Source organism: Setaria viridis, chromosome 7 (assembly GCF_005286985.2).
Source record: "Setaria viridis chromosome 7, Setaria_viridis_v4.0, whole genome shotgun sequence".
Taxonomy (NCBI): domain Eukaryota; kingdom Viridiplantae; phylum Streptophyta; class Magnoliopsida; order Poales; family Poaceae; genus Setaria; species Setaria viridis.
Window position 1 is genome coordinate 633,151 of NC_048269.2, and position 14,666 is coordinate 647,816.

Here is a 14,666-nt window from a genome sequence, read left to right on the forward strand (position 1 = left end):
AGTTATGCTTTATTATGTATTAGTAAATTGGATGAAGATTATGATATTACTTTAGATTATTTTTTATAATAACTGAGCTCGGTAATTTAGATATAGGTTTAGAGCTCATTTTTGAATATTTTCACAATGATAGTGGTGGGTAACTTTTTAGAAAATATAATAGATCAATGGCTATGATTATTAGAGTTTACAGGATTGGTGTTTGATGTTTTTGATTTTTATGAGAATTTGTCTCTTTTTTTTTCTAGCTTGTCTCATGGGAACTAATGCGGAGTCTCCAATGGAAAAAAATAGGACTACATTGCTAAAAAATTATTACCATAAGCTACCTCTCGTTTGTTAAATATTCAAACACAATAGATATATACTTATTATCTTCATCCAATTGTGATAGATTTTAGTTAGTAATTACTCTATAATATTTTCATTCACATTTATAATCTTTAACTTTTCACTTTGCATCGCAGGTATGCGCTTGAATTTGTTTAATGAACCCTAAGTTTATGATACAATTTTAACATAGAAATCTATATTCTCATCACTTCCTCTATATCTTTATAAATGGTGACACATCATGTGTATAGAACTTAATTATTATATCATATACCAATAGTGCAAGATATAGACGATTTAGAATCATATATTATTGTATATTTTAATTAAGGTTATTTGATTCAAACATAGGGTTATCATGTTATTTTTAATAATGGCATGTGTGGGTAATATAGATGCAAATTTAACAGGTTACTTTAAGTTTTAAGTTTTTAAGTAATAGCGGTGGGCAATTTGGTTGCAAATTAGGGGGTTATTTTAAATATTGTTTATAATGGCATAAGTGGGTAATTTTGATGAAGAGTAGGGGGTTACTTTAGTTTATTTTATATAATGACAGAGGTGGGTAATTTATATATAGATTTAGGGGGTTACTTTAGGCTATTTTCATAATGGCATAGGTGGGTAATTTTTTAGAAAACATAATAGATTTAATGGCTATGATGATTTAAATCTATCGATTAATGGTCGGATGTTTTGCTTTTTTGTGAGAATTTCTAGGATTTCTCTCTTTTCCTAGAGTGTCCACCTAAGAATCCTAGGTGGCTTCACCTAGAGGCTTCAAAAGGAGCCTCCAATTAGTAATAGTAAGATTTGTACAAGTATCTGTAGCAACTGCTTGTATGTAAGAGATATATTGTAGAAATAGACCATTTCCATTTCTGTAACTGTCCGTACGACTGCTTACAAGCAGCCATCCTAGGACGGCTGCGTGTAGAAATATGGCTTTAGTGCACGGCCGCTTGTAGAAATGTGTTGTGACAAAAAAAAAACATGTTTCCAGGGATTCGAACCCCGGGCCCTTGAACCTCATACATACTATGTGAGCAGGAAGACGTGCAAAAGTTGAATTTATTCCTTTGGTTCACTCATGGCATCAAATTAACAATTTATTTTTTATTGTTTCTTATAGAACCCTCAACTGTGATTTTGAAAACCTAAACGCTCTCAATCAAAAAAAAAGGACACAGTAACAAAGTTGTAGATCTCGTAGACTACGTACTACAACTTTGATACGGAACATGTCACAATCTGATATTTTTTAACAACAATTCAAAAATATATATGAGAAGTTGTATCGAATATTTCGGCCCGTAAAAAACGATCTCGAATGAAAGTTATCAAAATAAAGTTTTTAACCCGCCGAGCTCTACGAGATTTGTAATTTGAAGTTGGTGTTATGTAGAAGTTATAAATGTATTTTTAGACATTTCAACAAGTTCTTAAGAGGACTGGGTCGTGGAAATGGCCATTTTCACAATCAGTCCCATAGGTCGAACTCTTATCGATCGAAACGGAGGCATTCCTACAAGCGGACGACTTATGTATACCAAATGTGAATATGAATTTACAAAAGCGGTCGGTAGCCTATTGACAAGGCAAATGAACTGCAGCAGCGTTAGAAGTTACAGTCCGATTGTGAGGGGAAAAAAACCGATGGTGGCCTGCAAAAAGATTATTTTTTTGAAGCAATAATGATACTGATTGATCGATGTAGGCTCGATGGAATTGAACTCCATGCCCATCATATCCTGTGGGCTGTGGCCTGTGGGTGGGAACAACCACATGGATTCCGATTTCCGACCACGATCTGTCTATAAATAGTGCCCGGCTCGTAAGCCTGATTCCAACCCACATACGCTTAATTCTTCTACACTACCACACAACCACACATCAACGTACACCACCTACCGGCCGCATGGCACCCATGGCCGTCCTTTTCCTCCTGATATGATGGTCACGATGGCCGAGGTGACGCTGGGTTCAGCTGGGGGCACCACCAGCGAGCTGACGCCGCCGGGAGCTGCTGGAGGCATCGCCGGCGGCAGCGAGCTGACGCCGCCGGGACCTGCTGGAGACATCGCTGGCGGCAAGACGACGACCCCGGGATCTGGTGGAGGAACCGCCAACGAGCTCACGCCAGGATCCGCTGGAGGAAGTGCCACTACGACCGCTGGTGTCGCCACTTTGCTCCAGCAGGAGCTATCGCTACTTGATCTCGGAAGCAATTGCTCCGTCGACTGCATGAGGTGCCTTTTTTTCACCATCGTGCCCTGCTTTGCTGATGGAATTATCTGTTTGGACCCATTGGTCGTGGCCATGTGCTTCATCGAGAACATCGACCTCGTTGAGAACTGCTTCGGCACCGGCGAGGGCAGCGCCAGCGGCGAGCGCAAGCTGACGACCCCGGGATCTGCTGGAGGACCAGCTAGCGAGCTGATGCCGGGATTAGCTGGGGCAAGTGCCACTACGGCATTGCCCCGGCAGGAGTTGGGCCTACTTGATGATATTGGGAGGAACTGCTCCAACGACTGCAAGGACTGCCTCCTTAACAGCATCGGCTCCTGCGCTATTGGTGGAATCATATGTGGCACTCCTTGGGGCGTCTTCACGTGCCTCATCCAGAGGTTCAGCATCATTGTGGGATGCTTCGGCACCAAGCCAACCTAGTTGTTGACTAAGCTTTGTAATACTGTGAAGTAGATGATAATGGATCTTGCATCTACATCAGGTAACATTCACATATATTGTACCCACATGCATTGCTTCTTGATGTATGGGCAGGCAGTACCCAGCCGTGTTTGTAGCTTCAATTTTTAGTTTATATTACGTGTATGTGTAATCTCCAGTACTGTATGTGGCATCATCGATTAAAATTAAATAAAGAGATGTAGTATATTTTACCATTTGACCTGGTGGAGAAAGCTAGCACTGTCAAGTGCATGTGAATTCTTGGATTTCTAATTATTAATGCAGCAAACTCTTATATTATCCACGTGCTAACTTAGTGAAGTCACTGTCGCAAAAATCGCTGATAGGAGCAATCCAGCAATATTTTGGTGAGTGTTTGCCGAAAGTAAAGAATAATGTACATGCCATGCCAGCAGGGATAACCGCCAAACTCCAATAAAAATTCTAGGAAATGGCACAATTTATTTACACAAGTAAAATAATGGCATACATATCATAATATTTATTATCTATTTGAATTTACTCCAACCGAATATGTGATCTCTACAACTCTTGTCACGAGTCCCCTCATCCAAAAGCCGTGATTCCCTTTCACGTTTCCATTCATTATTCTAGAATGATGGCATCTTAAAAATTTCAAATGGAATTCCATTTTCTCCTGTGTTTCTTGTGGTCCTAGTCCTACTAATCATACTTGCATTAACAATACTCATCATGTCCTACTAACCATATATGCGTGCAGTATTGGCCGATCCACAGTACTGATGCAACCCCAACTTTTCTGGCTCGTTTTGAGCTAACGCAGCAGTCAGAACATTGGGTATCCATGCATGTGGGAGGTCAGGGGCGGATCCACGGGGTGGGGGGGCTAGGCCCCCCTGAGAGCCTGATTTTATTTGTAAAATACTGTAGATAAAGTCTCAAATCACCATTAATTTCTAGCTCTAGTCCTTAATCTCTACTATTTAGCCCCCCCCCCACCCCGAGGTGTTCATCCTGGTTCCGCCCCTGGGTGCTGGATAGATTCATAGATAGTGACACAACAGGAGGATACTAGCCCGAGGATAGACGTGCAAAGCCCGAGGTAAAGCTTTATTTAGTTAAATGTGCATGTACTCCACAAGGCAGACTTACGGTCTTATCGATCACATGAACTTGCATGACAATTGTACTTGGGTCAGCTATCAAAAATTGATTTAATTTGTACAAGTAGCTGTAGCAACTGCTTGTATGTAAGAGATATATCGTAGAAATAGATCATTTCCATTTCTGTAAGCGTCCGTACGGCTGCTTGTTAAGTGGAAAAAAAACGGGTCCTTGAACCTCGTACAATGTGAGCATGTAAAAGTTGAATTTTTATTCCTTTGGGTCACTCATGGCATCAAACAATTTATTTTTTTTATTGTTTCTTATAGAACCCTCAACTGTGATTTTGGAAACCTAGCTAAACGCTCTCGATAAAAAAAAAGGACACAATAACAAAGTTGTAGATCTTGTAGACTACGTACTACAACTTTGATACGGAGCATGTCGCAATCTGATGCATTTCCAAATTTTGCCGGTTTCGTGTCTTGCTAAAGCAAACGCAGTCATCAGCACATCTTGTCCCTGTACATGAAGGTGTAGCCAGCCACCGATCCTTGAGTTGTTTACTATAAGCAGGCTGAGGGTCTGGTGAAAGGTATATTAACAGATGTGTTTGGGAAGCTATCAGTCGCGTAGCCTCGTAAAAATCAAAACCCGACGATTTCGGTGTCGGTACTTTCGGTTTGGCGTTTGGTTTTCACCGAAGTTCAACAGAATTTCATGCCCTCACCTCTCCCAATCCTCAATCGTCTTCACCAGGTAGCTACCAAGTCCAAGGCAAGGCAACAAATGATGAAACGAAGGGAAACCTACTCGTATCGTGTGGGTGCTGCGGTTCATGTGCGTCCGTGGCAATCGATTCTCCGAATATTGAAACCAGGAGCCCCGACCTTGCCGCGTTGCCCGCAGAAGCTCTGAGCATCATGCGTCCGCCGGCCGCCGCTGCCGTTGCCGAGCGCCCGATCCTGACAGTGAGAGGATAAGGCAGCAAGAAACATAGAGAGATAGTCGGCTGGTGGACTACGGAGCTCTGATGGAACTAGTCCTAACCCTCACTCACACTCGAGAACACTAGACACGCCGAGCACTGAGGAGCACACGAGTACAAATAGGCTAGGAGCTCCCCTCCACTGCGGCCATTGCGCCCGATCTTTGCACGACATGCTCGTCCATGACCGTACCGCGAGCCCTTCGCTCGACCCGGTCATGGCAGCATCCTCGGTAGGACCCGCGCCATGCACCCAACTCCTCCAATAGACTCTGATCACACGTTCCACTGCAACCCCAGCTCGCATGATCCTCGACTCCACCTACCTAGACATCGTGCGCGACGCGACACGTACATGAGCTAAACCTACGCACCATGGACGCGGCACGGTGCGACACACACGCACGACGTAACGCCTCACTCGGAACAAACTCCTCCAGGACGTGTTTATTCCTAATAATCTCCCCCCTAAACACGACATGGCAGACTGGATCTTCACAGCAGCGACGCCTCCTCGTCGACGTCGCAGAGCAGCGCGCCCTCCTCCTTCTTCTTCGAGTAGTCTATAGCAGCATCACCCAAATTAACCTGTCTAAAGTCTGCTCAATATCACCTCAAATGCGAATAGACACTTTAATCGAATTAAAATGGTAGTCTATCGCGTTTCACCCGATACAATCACGTATTTCCGATCGAAATAAGTATACTCGTATGAAGACGAGTCCAGAGATTACAACAATCCAACTAACATATTACAGGTCCCAATTTAATTTATTACAAATCGAATGTTCAACTCCAACTAGCAAGAATAGTTTTCTTATCCTCGACTAGCCCCTTGGACTCCATGTAGACTACGCCGTCCTTCATCGTAGCCTCTATGTCTAGTACGCCTCAGTGTACACCCCCATATGCGGATCTATCCAGACCTTCTGGTGGGCCATATATATATACGACAATTATGTTTATTTTTGTGTCCGCGTACTTAATGCCAAAATGAGGATAAATACAAAGTTCTTCAAAAGGTGTTGGCAAAGCATTAGGTTTTTTTCTGCCTACTTCTCAAAGATAGGCTTAACACAAGAGATATTCTAAACAGGAGATCCATGCAGCTGGAATCCATTACATGTGAAATGTGTATTCTCCAGAAAAGAGAAACAGCATCACACCTCTTCCTTCGGTGCAATTTTGCTAAAGCTTGTTGGGCGGCCATTGGCATCACCTTTGCCGCCACGAGAGAGCCCTTTTCCATTTTTAGCGCCATCAGGAGATGACTCCGATCATGCTTCTTCATGGAAATTATCATTCTTATGTCTTGGAGCATTTGGACATCTAGAAATGAATGGACATTCTCCAACTCAACTCCCTCCGTCCAAGGGGTTAGAAGACATTTCATTTCAGAACTGTGCGCGGTTGCTTAGCACAAAGTGAACTCTCAACTTCAGGAAGATATTTTACACTGGATTAATGCTCTGTAGTTTTCCAGCTGTCTCTTGTAGCCTAGCTCTTCTTCCCTTGGATTGCCTTTTTTTGAGTTGTTTTTTCTTAGATGTTCTTTGTTTTGCTTTGCTTCTGTTAGACCTGTTCTCTCAGTTTGTACTTGTACTTTTACTCTCAATTTAATTTATTTCGGTAGGGGTTCACCCCTCCTATTCCTTAAAAAAAAAAGGTGTTGGCAAATCTAAATGGGCGCGCTTGTCTTTTAATGGATGAATTGACACCGTTAGATGCTCTTGACAGAGTAAGGGCAAACCCATTCTTTTTTGAAAAAGGAGGGTTAAAATCACAAAGTTGTAAAAATAACGGCAAAATCACCATTGAACTTTGAACGCAAAAGCCTCCCCGAGTTGTAGCAAAACATTACTTGGCTTCATGCCAACACCTATTACTTGATGCAACATGGACGTGAGAATGTTCGATCTGTCCACTGATTTCATTTTTAGCATGCCATGAAGGAATAGTTGCATAGTTTTTTTTCTTTGGTTTAAATGCACAGAATACAGGGAGAGCATACTAAAGGATAATGTGAAAGGTGATAGAAAGGTAAGCTCTGATTATTACTTCTAGAGCATCCAAAGTTTCGTCTGGTAAAATATTTCAATAAGATCATTTTACACATTAGCAGAAAGCGGCATTAACTCGAATGGGATCCATTTTCATCAGAAAAAAGCAGGTATATCTAGAAGATATCTTTTTTTATTTTTGTCGCTGAAATTGAGGGCGCATCGAAGCAAGAAAATATTATTTAGAATAAAAAATGAAGCTTTTATATTTTTTATTGCATATAAAATGTGATGAATGTGGAGTAATCTGACGATGTGGTGCTGCTAAGAACGTAGAGGTAAAGCATGGTGCTGCTAGAACGAATGGACCTGAATTTGTTCTGAAAATTCATATACTCCACCCTTTTAACAATTACATGGTAGCATCTATGCTTCTGTCTATTGAATATAATTTGTCATGAGATGCACAGTGTTGTAAAATTTATTGTATTCATAGGAATAGTGAATATTTGTCATGCTTCATCTGTTGCACTAAAAAATTTTACCGCTAAAAAATTTTACCGCCCGTAGCAAAGCACGGGCACGATCATAGTGTAATGGTGGAATAGGAAACGGGCGAGCAATTAGCAGCTCTCCATGAATTGAACAGGTCCAGCTAATGATAGTGGGCAGTAGATGCATAAATAGATGGTCATCAGTACCGCATTAAGAAATGCACGGCTCTGTCTTGTGTCTTCTAAGCTACTAAAGGTTAGGTGCATCGGGGAAACAACTGGTCATTGTTGATTAAACTATTTTGTGGCATACTTTACAGTAATCAATTGCTGTAATACACAGTATAAAGAGATGCATTCAAGAATAAAACAGAGCCATTGCCATGAAAAGTCGTGATGACCGGACCGGTTCTTTTCAGATCAGCACGGAGGATAGTTTTTTCTTTAATTATACATTTTTTAATTTCTGGTTTTGCAAAATTAGTCACCAAATTAGAATAATGCAAAAAATGTTCTCATGTTGCCTCAATTTTCAGATCTGAAAATGCGAATAGATCTGTTTTTTTCTTCGCTTCCCCCGATGGACATCCCACCGGACGTTTCGAGCCATCCGATCGACGATTCCGCTTCTGCGCCGTCCGCTCCACCCCCGCTGCCCACCTCCCCCATTTTTTTCCTCATCCGCTCCCCTCCCCTCCATCGACGGCGACGCCTAGGGTTCAAGCGGACCCGCCTCATCTTCGTCCCCCGCCCCCTCAAGCCGTCGCCACCGCCGGAGCCGCACCAATCTAGAGCGCCAACCATGGCATTCGGAGCTCTCGTCGCGTCAAGGATGGCCAGGTCCAGCTGCACCCTCGCCTCTACCGGTACCCAGGTCCACGCCACCTCTATTCCCCTGCACCTAACAGTGCTTCTCGGTCAATGCCCAGTTCCAATCTTATCCGAAATTCTCGCAATTTTTGGTGTTGTGCGTTCGTTTGATGATGGTTTGGGTTCATCCGATGTGCTTATTTGTTCTGCTTGGGCAATCTGATTAGGGCGAACGGCGCCTCCTCTGCTGTCCAGGCTTGGAGCTGTAGCTCGTGCTCAGGTAATTAGGAGTTGGGGTTGTCTATCATCAACCATTCCGCATCCATGACAAGGTTCTTCGCTTTTTGGATGTCAATGTTTGTGTTCTGTGCTTCTGTGTGCGGCACAAAGCTGCCGGCGGCGGCAGCACAAAGCACAGGAGTTTCCATTTGTACTTAGTAGAGATAATTGATATTCAATTAGGTATTGGAGCCTCAAGTATGCTTGATGTCTGTAATGTAACAATAATCGTGTCTTGCATTGCATGATGGGAGCTTGAAATGTTTTGTATCAATGATTTTCTCATGTTACATTGTTGCAAAGTGGATGCTAATGTTCTCATACTTCTTATCTTATCTAGGTCCCTATCCAATTTTATTTGTTCAAGAGTGAAGGCTCAACAGCAAGCAACAACTATAATATATGGTAATATAGTGATTCTGACTATAATGGAAGACAACTATCCACTTAAAGGTCCGTGGAAGTGGAATTAAAATTGAAGAGATAAACCATATCTTATTTCTTGGTCATCTCTACAAGAAGTAAGCAATAGAATTGAAGGCATTTCCTTATATCAACTGTGTTATAAGTTCTGAATCATATATATCTAAAGGGAAATACAAGATACATGTAGAAAAATATCTGAAATTGTGAGACGTTGATTTGATTTATGCACAGCTGCAAAGCATTAGGCGGTGATAGATAGTGTTGCATTGAATTTGGGCCTTGTATACACCACTGCAGATTTTAGGCAATATGTTTATCCATCTCGCACTTACTTGATCCCGACATAAGCATTTGATTTATGCAATATGTTTTGGGTGCCTGCAGTGGCCGGAACGGCGGCAACGGAAGCAACGGACTGGATCCCGACAGTCCGCGACGCGGTGGCAAGTGCTGAGGCAGACGAAGAACCTGCCTAGGATCTTTTGGAGAAAAGCTTGTAGAGCCGTTGAAACTTGGTCTCCGTGGGTTGATGTGGGGCGCTTCGGCTGGAGTGAATGCGTCGTACTCCTCTGTATAGCCAGTTGGTGGCGCTTGGAGCGGTGGTGTCGCTGCACACAGCTCCAGCTCCTCAGCGGCGCGTGGATGTGGCCTTGGAGGTGACCGGTCTTGCTCAGGGAACTCCTAGCCGGGATAGTAATGGCGGAGCGAAGTCAAGGACACGGTGGTTGGCGGAGGAGTTCATGGCGCGCTCAAACCACATCAACATAGGTGCGTTGCACCTCCTCGGGCATGTCGGGCACTAGTGACTCAGAGCAGTATTTAGAGAAATGAATAAGGACGAGCAAGAGATCCACTTCTCAGCAAAATCCAGTGTTGAGATGATCATTGTTCTGTTGCTGTACTTATGTAACCAAATTTCAGTACTCGCGGTAGGGATGTGAATCATGGTCTATACTGCTGCCCTTCCAAGACTAGTATGCTCCCTGCCTATTCTAGATGATTCAGTTGAGCGATGCTGTACTGAAACTGGGAATTTTGTTCAGGATCTCTAGCAGGTATGGAATAGTCCAATTCGTTATTCTCTACTCTAAATAGATGGTTTGTAAAATATAAGCAAGCAATACCTTTTTTGTAAAATAAACAAGGTGTCATTAATAATTATTCTATGGCAGAAGCGGTGAACAAAATCAAAAGAAGTTGCCTGACTTGCGCTGTTTGTGCTTGTGCTAACGAAAAGAAACGAGTGAATTCGTGTCCAGGGACCTCGCTCTTTGTCCGTGCGCGTGTGCACAAGGGAGACGAAAAGAAAACTAGCTAGCTGGCCCCCTTGGGCTTTACAGTTCAGCAGTGCGGCAGTTGGTAGGACTAGGAGTGCTTGCTGCCTTGCTCTCACCCCCGCAGTTCTTGCTGCTGCTGCTTCTTCTCCCCAACAACCCAGCCATCCGCAGCCATATCGACACTGCAGAATCCACACCACTCCACTGTGTGAGCAATCGCAGCCTACCACCTGCCACTATGGATCTGGTGGTGGGCGCATCGGAGTCCACCGTGAAGTCTCTGCTGGGCAAGCTCGGCAGCCTCCTCGCCCAGGATTACACCCTCATCCGGGGCGTCGGCCGCGACCTGCAGTACATCACCGACGAGCTCCGCACCATGCAGTCCTTCCTCCGTGACCTCGGCGACGCGGAGCAGGACCACCGGATGAAGGACTGGATGAAGCAGATCCGCGACATGACCTACGATGTGGAGGACTGCGTCGACGACTCGGGCAACCGCATCCACAACCCCCGCTGGCTCCGCGGCGACATCTGCTGCTACTTCCTCGTCAGCAACGTCTACGAGGTCCTGACGTGGTGGCCTCGCCGCGACATCGCCGGCAAGATCTCCGACCTCAAGGTACGGGCGCAGCAGATCAGCGAGCGGCGGCAAAGGTACGGCGTCAACAATCTCGAAGCGGCCAAGGGTAAAAATTCAGCTGCAGAGGGATTCGACGCTGCTGGAAACCAGGACAGGAGCCTTGCTCTTGTTGCCGCCATGGACCCCGTGGGTGTGGACGAGTTCATGGAGAAGCTGGAACACTGGGTGACTGACAAGACAAAGAAGGCTGGTGTTCTGTCCATCGTCGGCTACGGAGGAGTTGGGAAGACTAGCATCGCCACCGCATTGTACAAGAAACTCGGGGACCAATTTGGCTGCCGTGCCATGGTGACGGTGTCTCAGAGTTCCAACATTGAGGCTATCCTGGACAACATAAGGAGTCAAGTCAAGCCTCAGAGCAACAAGGATCAGGAGCGACACGGCCGTTCGGAAGAGAGCCGTCTCGCAGCAGCCTTGGAAGGCTTGCAAGCTCAAATCAGGAGAGGCAAGTCGACAATTAAGGCCAAGTGCCGATGCCTCGGCACCGCGCAGGAAACGAAGGGTGGCACCAAGCGAAACCAGCTCAACGACGAGCTCAAGGGCCACTTCCAGAAAAACAGGTGCGTGCTGTACTCTGTACATACAACATATAAATACCACATGCCAGGATTAAATTACTCCTGTCCTCATCAAACTGTGTATGTTCTTTTCTTGACAGTTATTTGGTTGTGATTGATGATGTGTGGTCTGCAACGACGTTGGAGGATATCAGAAAGGCATTTCCTCAAACTGATAAGCATAGTGAACGAGGAAGAATAATAGTTACTACTCGGTTCCCAGCAGTTGCTACAGCGCGTAGAGGACAAGAAGGCGATCGTGTTCATAAAGTTGTCCCTCTTTCCCTTGGAAAATCCATGGAGTTATTTAACCAAGCTTACTCTGAATCCAAACCAAGTGAAAATGTAAGTGTTCCAGAGGAGGTATGGAAGGTATGTGGGGGTTTGCCATTGGCAATAGTGGCCATGTCTGGTTATGTGGCCTGCAACTCACACAAACATCTGGACTGGGATAAAATCTATACTAAATTATTTCCTGACAAGAAGAGGCGCGAAGAATTGAAGAGTGGGGACATCCTTAATTCCACCCCTGCTGAGGCGGGTAAGGATACAAGGAAAGGTCTTACCCAGGAGGAGTTAGGCAGGATAGTTAGTCATTGCTACAATGATATGCCTGCTGAGATCATCACCTGCTCCCTGTATTTGAGCATATTTCCCAAGGGCAGCAGGATTAGCAGGAAGCGCTTAATAAGACGATGGATAGCTGAAGGCTTTGTTAGTGAGAAGGACGGGATGAGTGTGGAGGATGTTGCTGAGACGTACTTTGGCCATCTTGTGAGGAGGAAGATGATACGATCAGTGGAGCACAGCAGCAGCGGGAAGATCAAGCAATGTGTAGTCCATGACATGGTTCTTGAGCACATTGTATCCAAGGCAAGTGAAGAGAATTTCATCACCGTGGTTGGGGGCCACTGGCTCATGCACCCACCAAGCAGCAAAGTTCGCCGGCTGTCCCTCCAAGGGAGTGATCCCAAGCGTGCAAAGGATACGGAAAAGATGAACCTGTCCCATGTCCGGTCACTCACCATGTTTGAAAGCTTGAAGCAACTGCCCTCCAATTCGTTCAAGTTTGGAACAATTGTGCAGGTCCTGGATCTTGAGGGCTGCACGGATATCAAAGAGCAACACGCCAAGGAAATATGTGGCATGCTTCTTCTCAAGTATCTCAGCCTCCGAAGAACAGATACTAAGGAGCTTCCTAAAGCTATTGGAAAGCTTCAGAATCTAGAGACACTGGACATAAGGGAGACAAAGATTGTTAAGCTGCCTAAAGAAGTTTGCAGCCTTGAACGACTCATCAACATACTTGGCGGTGACAAAGAAACACGCAGGGCACTGAAGCTCCCAGAAGAGTTTGTGAAGAAGCAGAAGATGAAGGGCCTGCGCGTACTATCAGGCATTGGGATTGTTGGGGAATTAGAAGACCTTCACCATTTGACGGACCTGAGGAAACTTGCCATTTACAAGCTCGAACTCACAGGCGATAGTGCGAATTTGAAATTAAGTTCCTCTATCCAGTACCTCTGTGGCTACTCTCTGCACACCCTTGTAATCCATGATGAGTCATCCAAGTTCCTCAAATGTCTGGATGAGATGACATCTCCACCAGAATCACTTATTGCCCTTGAGTTATGTGGCATGATGGTTCAGCTCCCTGTTTGGATCACACAACTTGATGCTGTCACTAAGTTGACCTTATCAATAACAGCTCTCCGGAAAGACAACTTAAGCAAGCTAAGCAAGCTCAAAACATTATTCTCCCTCACCTTTACACTTGCTGCAGAAAAACAGGGTCCAGAAATTATGGCCATTCTTGCAAAAAATAAGTTGTTCTCAGATGGGCACATCGTATTTCCGAATGGTGGATTTGAGAACCTTAAGCTTCTTCGGTTGTGTGCTCCTGTCGTTCCATTGGTGAGCTTTATGGAAAATACCATGGCAAAGCTTCAAAGGCTTGAGGTGCGGTTCAAAATATTGGAGGGCATTTATGGCGTAGAGAACCTTGCAAGACTCGAAGAGGTGTATTTGAGATTAAATGACAAAGATGGCGAAGCTATGACCAACCATATAGTAGAAGAGATGAAGAGTGCAGTAAGAGGAGATCCTGCCAAAAAGTCCGTGGTCAGGATAATCTTTCATATCACCACGACAGATGAAGACTAATATCAAATTGTTTGGGTTGTTTTCTGAGTCATTGTGAGCTTCCTGTGTATCATCATATTGACAGTTATGCATGTTTGAAAAGTCTTTAGTAAATTACTTGCTTCAGGTGTTGCATTTTACTGTCTCTTTATTTTCAAACTTATTATGTACTTGTTATAATTAGTGTAAGTGATGAACTTACCCGCCCTTTGTCGCAGGTTTTCTTAACACGTACCAACACTTCAGCTAATATTCAGTTTTTCAAAGAGTTTTGTGAAAATGTGTCTAGAATAATACTCCATCCTCCGTCCCTAGAAGAATAATACTCCATGCCTGTTCCGCTTTTGTTCTTTCTAGTTTGCGGATAGAGAGTAAGAAGGAACATGGGAAGAGCAAAAGGGTATGCGTAACCAATGGCAATTGTGGTTAATTACCTCACTACACGAGAAGGTTTGAAACGTTGTATTTAGAGCACCCATGAGGAGCTTCACAAAAAACTTTGTAGCTGGTCCCCTCCGCATTTTAAAATCCTTGGAGCTAGTCCACTAGATCTGCATTTTTCTTTGAGCTGGAGTTGGTGGAGCTAATGCATATGGTTTGAAGGTTTAGGAGTGGAGCAGGATTACCTTGAGTAGAGTGCTACCAAATGTGCCCTTAGTTTGTCCAAGTTTGGAGTCCATTAGATCATTGGTGTCTGCTAAACGAACCCTTGGTTTGGAATTTTCATTCCTTTGAATTGCATTCTATTTGTTAGATATGAGGTACTTCAAGCAATGCTAAAAAAACAGATTGTCAAGTACTAGGCTAATTTTTTGAATTTTTCAATATGTTTTTAGGTGTTTATTGCTAGATCAAGAAATTATTATTAATTCACTACTTGTTTTGCATGAATCTTTATTTACAGTGTTTTTTCGACCAGTACTCTTGGTCCTAGGGGTTGTGA

The 14,666-nt window shown here is 44.1% G+C and overlaps 1 protein-coding gene and 1 non-coding gene across 2 annotated transcripts; both read left to right on the forward strand.

The window, feature by feature from the left end:
* The first annotated feature begins 8,220 nt into the window (after positions 1-8,220).
* On the forward strand, positions 8,221-10,185 carry LOC117864089 (uncharacterized). The gene is made up of 4 exons (XR_011898754.1): positions 8,221-8,466; positions 8,630-8,682; positions 9,022-9,202; positions 9,492-10,185. It is a non-coding gene; the product is annotated as an uncharacterized protein (transcript).
* Positions 10,186-10,622: 437 nt separating this feature from the next.
* On the forward strand, positions 10,623-13,863 carry LOC140220025 (disease resistance protein Pik-2-like). Its single transcript, XM_072295073.1, has 2 exons — positions 10,623-11,584; positions 11,683-13,863. The coding sequence occupies exons 1-2, from the start codon at positions 10,623-10,625 to the stop codon at positions 13,742-13,744; spliced, it is 3,024 nt and encodes a 1,007-aa protein (XP_072151174.1). The 3' UTR covers positions 13,745-13,863.
* Positions 13,864-14,666: the final 803 nt, after the last annotated feature.

What these genes read in the sequence shown, in the direction of transcription:
- LOC140220025 (XM_072295073.1), top strand. Translation starts at nt 10,623, where the DNA reads ATGGATCTGGTGGTGGGCGCATCGGAGTCCACCGTGAAGTCTCTGCTG. An exon ending in GGCCACTTCCAGAAAAACAG is followed by an intron (nt 11,585 to 11,682) that starts GTGCGTGCTGTA and finishes TTTTCTTGACAG; the next exon opens with TTATTTGGTTGTGATTGATG.